The following is a 2,707-nucleotide window of genomic DNA, read 5'->3' on the forward strand; positions in this document are numbered from 1 at the left end:
GCCACGCGGGGCCCCGGCCTGGAGCTCCCGCCGCAGGTCTGAACCGAGGGGCTGGGACGGTGGGGCTGGAGGCGGGGAGGCGCGGGGTGGATCGGGGCAGCGCGCGACCCAGGAGAGGAGCTGGGCTTCCCCCAGGAGAGGGCAGCAACTGGAGGAAAGTGAGGGGAACTCCAGACGGGTGTGGGAGGGTTGCTGCTTCTGCCCGGCTAGGTGAGGGGTGGGTGGCGGGGGACAGAACCAGCCCGCTTGGCTGGCTCCAACCCTCCGAAAAAGCAGAGCAACTCCCCCCGGAACCAGGTGCTACGAGGGAAGCCCGGAGCAGCCGCTCGGGTTCAGCCTGCTTAACTGGGAAGGAGGAAACAAAACTGGAGCCCGGGGGGGAAGAAAACACCTGAGGGCTCTCCTCCCCCTCCTCTTCTCCCCCTCCTCCCCGCCTTTCGTAGCTGCTGACGCGGTGGTGGTGCCTATTAATCATTCACCAGCCCCGAGCCGCGCCAGTTAATGGCTGTGGCGCGCCGGGGCTCGAGCCGCTTCCCGCTCCGCGCTCCCGAGTGCCCAGGCGCCCCAGAGCGGCCGGAGGCAGGGCGCCCGCCGCCGGGCGATGCGCCCCGCCGGCGTGGGTAGGAGCCGCGCTCCCGGGAGCTGCTGCGCCGCGCTGCCAGGCACCGGGTGGCTGTGAGCGGCGGGCGATCGGCCGGGTGTCCAGGGAGGGCGCAGGCGGCCGAGACGCCAGGAGGGTGTCCCCAACGCCGTCAGCCCCACCGGCCCCCCTCAGCTGGGATGTTCCCCAATGGCACCGCCTCCTCTCCTTCCTCTTCTCCTAGTCCCAGCCCGGGCAACTGCGGCGAAAGCGGCTGCAGCAGGGACCCCGGGACCGGCGCTGCGGACGGCATGGAGGAACCGGGACGCAACGCATCCCAGAATGGGACCTTAAGCGAGGGCCAAGGCAGCGCCATCCTGATCTCGTTCATCTACTCCGTCGTGTGCCTGGTGGGACTGTGTGGGAACTCCATGGTCATCTATGTGATCCTGCGCTACGCCAAGATGAAAACGGCCACCAATATCTACATCCTCAACCTGGCCATCGCGGACGAGCTGCTGATGCTCAGCGTGCCCTTCCTGGTCACCTCCACGCTGTTGCGCCACTGGCCCTTCGGCGCCCTGCTCTGCCGCCTGGTGCTCAGCGTGGATGCGGTCAACATGTTCACCAGCATCTACTGTCTGACCGTGCTCAGTGTGGACCGCTATGTGGCCGTGGTCCACCCCATCAAGGCAGCCCGCTACCGGCGGCCCACCGTGGCCAAGGTGGTGAACCTGGGCGTGTGGGTGCTCTCGCTGCTGGTCATCCTGCCCATCGTGGTGTTCTCGCGCACGGCGGCCAACAGCGACGGCACGGTGGCCTGCAACATGCTCATGCCCGAGCCTGCCCAGCGCTGGTTGGTGGGCTTCGTGTTGTACACCTTTCTCATGGGTTTCCTGCTGCCCGTCGGGGCCATCTGCCTGTGTTACGTGCTCATCATCGCCAAGATGCGCATGGTGGCCCTCAAGGCCGGCTGGCAGCAGCGCAAGCGCTCGGAGCGCAAGATCACGCTCATGGTGATGATGGTGGTGATGGTGTTTGTCATCTGCTGGATGCCTTTCTACGTGGTGCAGCTGGTCAACGTGTTCGCCGAGCAGGACGACGCCACCGTCAGCCAGTTGTCTGTCATCCTCGGCTATGCCAACAGCTGTGCCAACCCCATTCTCTACGGCTTCCTGTCGGACAACTTCAAGCGCTCTTTCCAGCGCATCCTGTGCCTCAGCTGGATGGACAACGCCGCCGAGGAGCCGGTCGACTACTACGCCACGGCGCTCAAGAGCCGCGCCTACAGCGTGGAGGACTTCCAGCCCGAGAACCTGGAGTCTGGCGGCGTCTTCCGCAATGGCACCTGCACGTCCCGGATCACCACCCTTTGAGCCGGGGCCCCACGGGGAGCAGGGGAGGCTGGGCACCGGTACCAAAGTGCCAGAGGAGTCATGTGGGGCTTGGATACTGTTTCCCACTCCTAGAGGAAACCCAAGAAAGGGGGCACCACCAAGGTAGAGCTGTGAGCTTTGCTTACGAACTGGGAAAGCTCTCCAGCCATCTTCTCCGTCTCGCACTTTCTAGCTGCTTCCTAGACTGCGCTTGCTTCTCTAGACACCCCCCCCCCCCCACCATGTCCCCTGCAATTCCCTACCCTGCAACTTCCAGCTTTCCTCCCGTGCTGCCGGGGCAGATGACCAATGGTGTGCACAGCTCCAATTTAATCTGCTCCTCACCCCCAGCCCCACCCGCGCGCCCCTCAGTTCTGTTGGTTAAACTGAGTCAAGGTTGGCGCTAGGGCTTCGCCTGGCGCTGAGCTCCCGGCCGGCCCCGTCCTTCCCGGCCGCACGCTGGCCCGGCTCCGTCTGCCTGCCTGGTGGCGCTCGCCCGGCCCAGAGCCGCGGCTCCCCTTCCCAGCATTGACAGGAAGGGGAGTGGGACTTGGGAAAGAACTCAGCAGGTAGTGTTGTCTCCTACTCCCGGCTGAAGGCGCCCCCTTTCCGCGGACCGCCCCACCACCCCCACTCCTACCACAGCAGAGCCCTCCCGGTGCTTAGTCGAGGGGGTCCTGCGCTGCGACCCCCAGGCTCACGCGGTCCCCTCCAAGCCTGCTTTGGAGCAAACTATAAAGAGCTGAGAACA

General features: G+C 65.6%; 1 protein-coding gene across 1 annotated transcript; it reads left to right on the top strand.

Moving 5' to 3' along the window:
• Positions 1-445: 445 nt before the first annotated feature.
• Sstr1 (somatostatin receptor 1) lies at positions 446-1,977 on the top strand. The gene has a single exon (XM_048362544.1). The coding sequence runs from the start codon at positions 781-783 to the stop codon at positions 1,954-1,956; it is 1,176 nt and encodes a 391-aa protein (XP_048218501.1). The 5' UTR covers positions 446-780; the 3' UTR covers positions 1,957-1,977.
• The last annotated feature ends 730 nt before the right edge of the window (positions 1,978-2,707 follow it).

Source organism: Perognathus longimembris, chromosome 14 (assembly GCF_023159225.1).
Source record: "Perognathus longimembris pacificus isolate PPM17 chromosome 14, ASM2315922v1, whole genome shotgun sequence".
NCBI classification, from domain to species: domain Eukaryota; kingdom Metazoa; phylum Chordata; class Mammalia; order Rodentia; family Heteromyidae; genus Perognathus; species Perognathus longimembris.

Excerpts from the sequence above, each read along its gene's own strand:
- Sstr1 (XM_048362544.1), top strand. The coding sequence starts at position 781 with ATGTTCCCCAATGGCACCGCCTCCTCTCCTTCCTCTTCTCCTAGTCCC.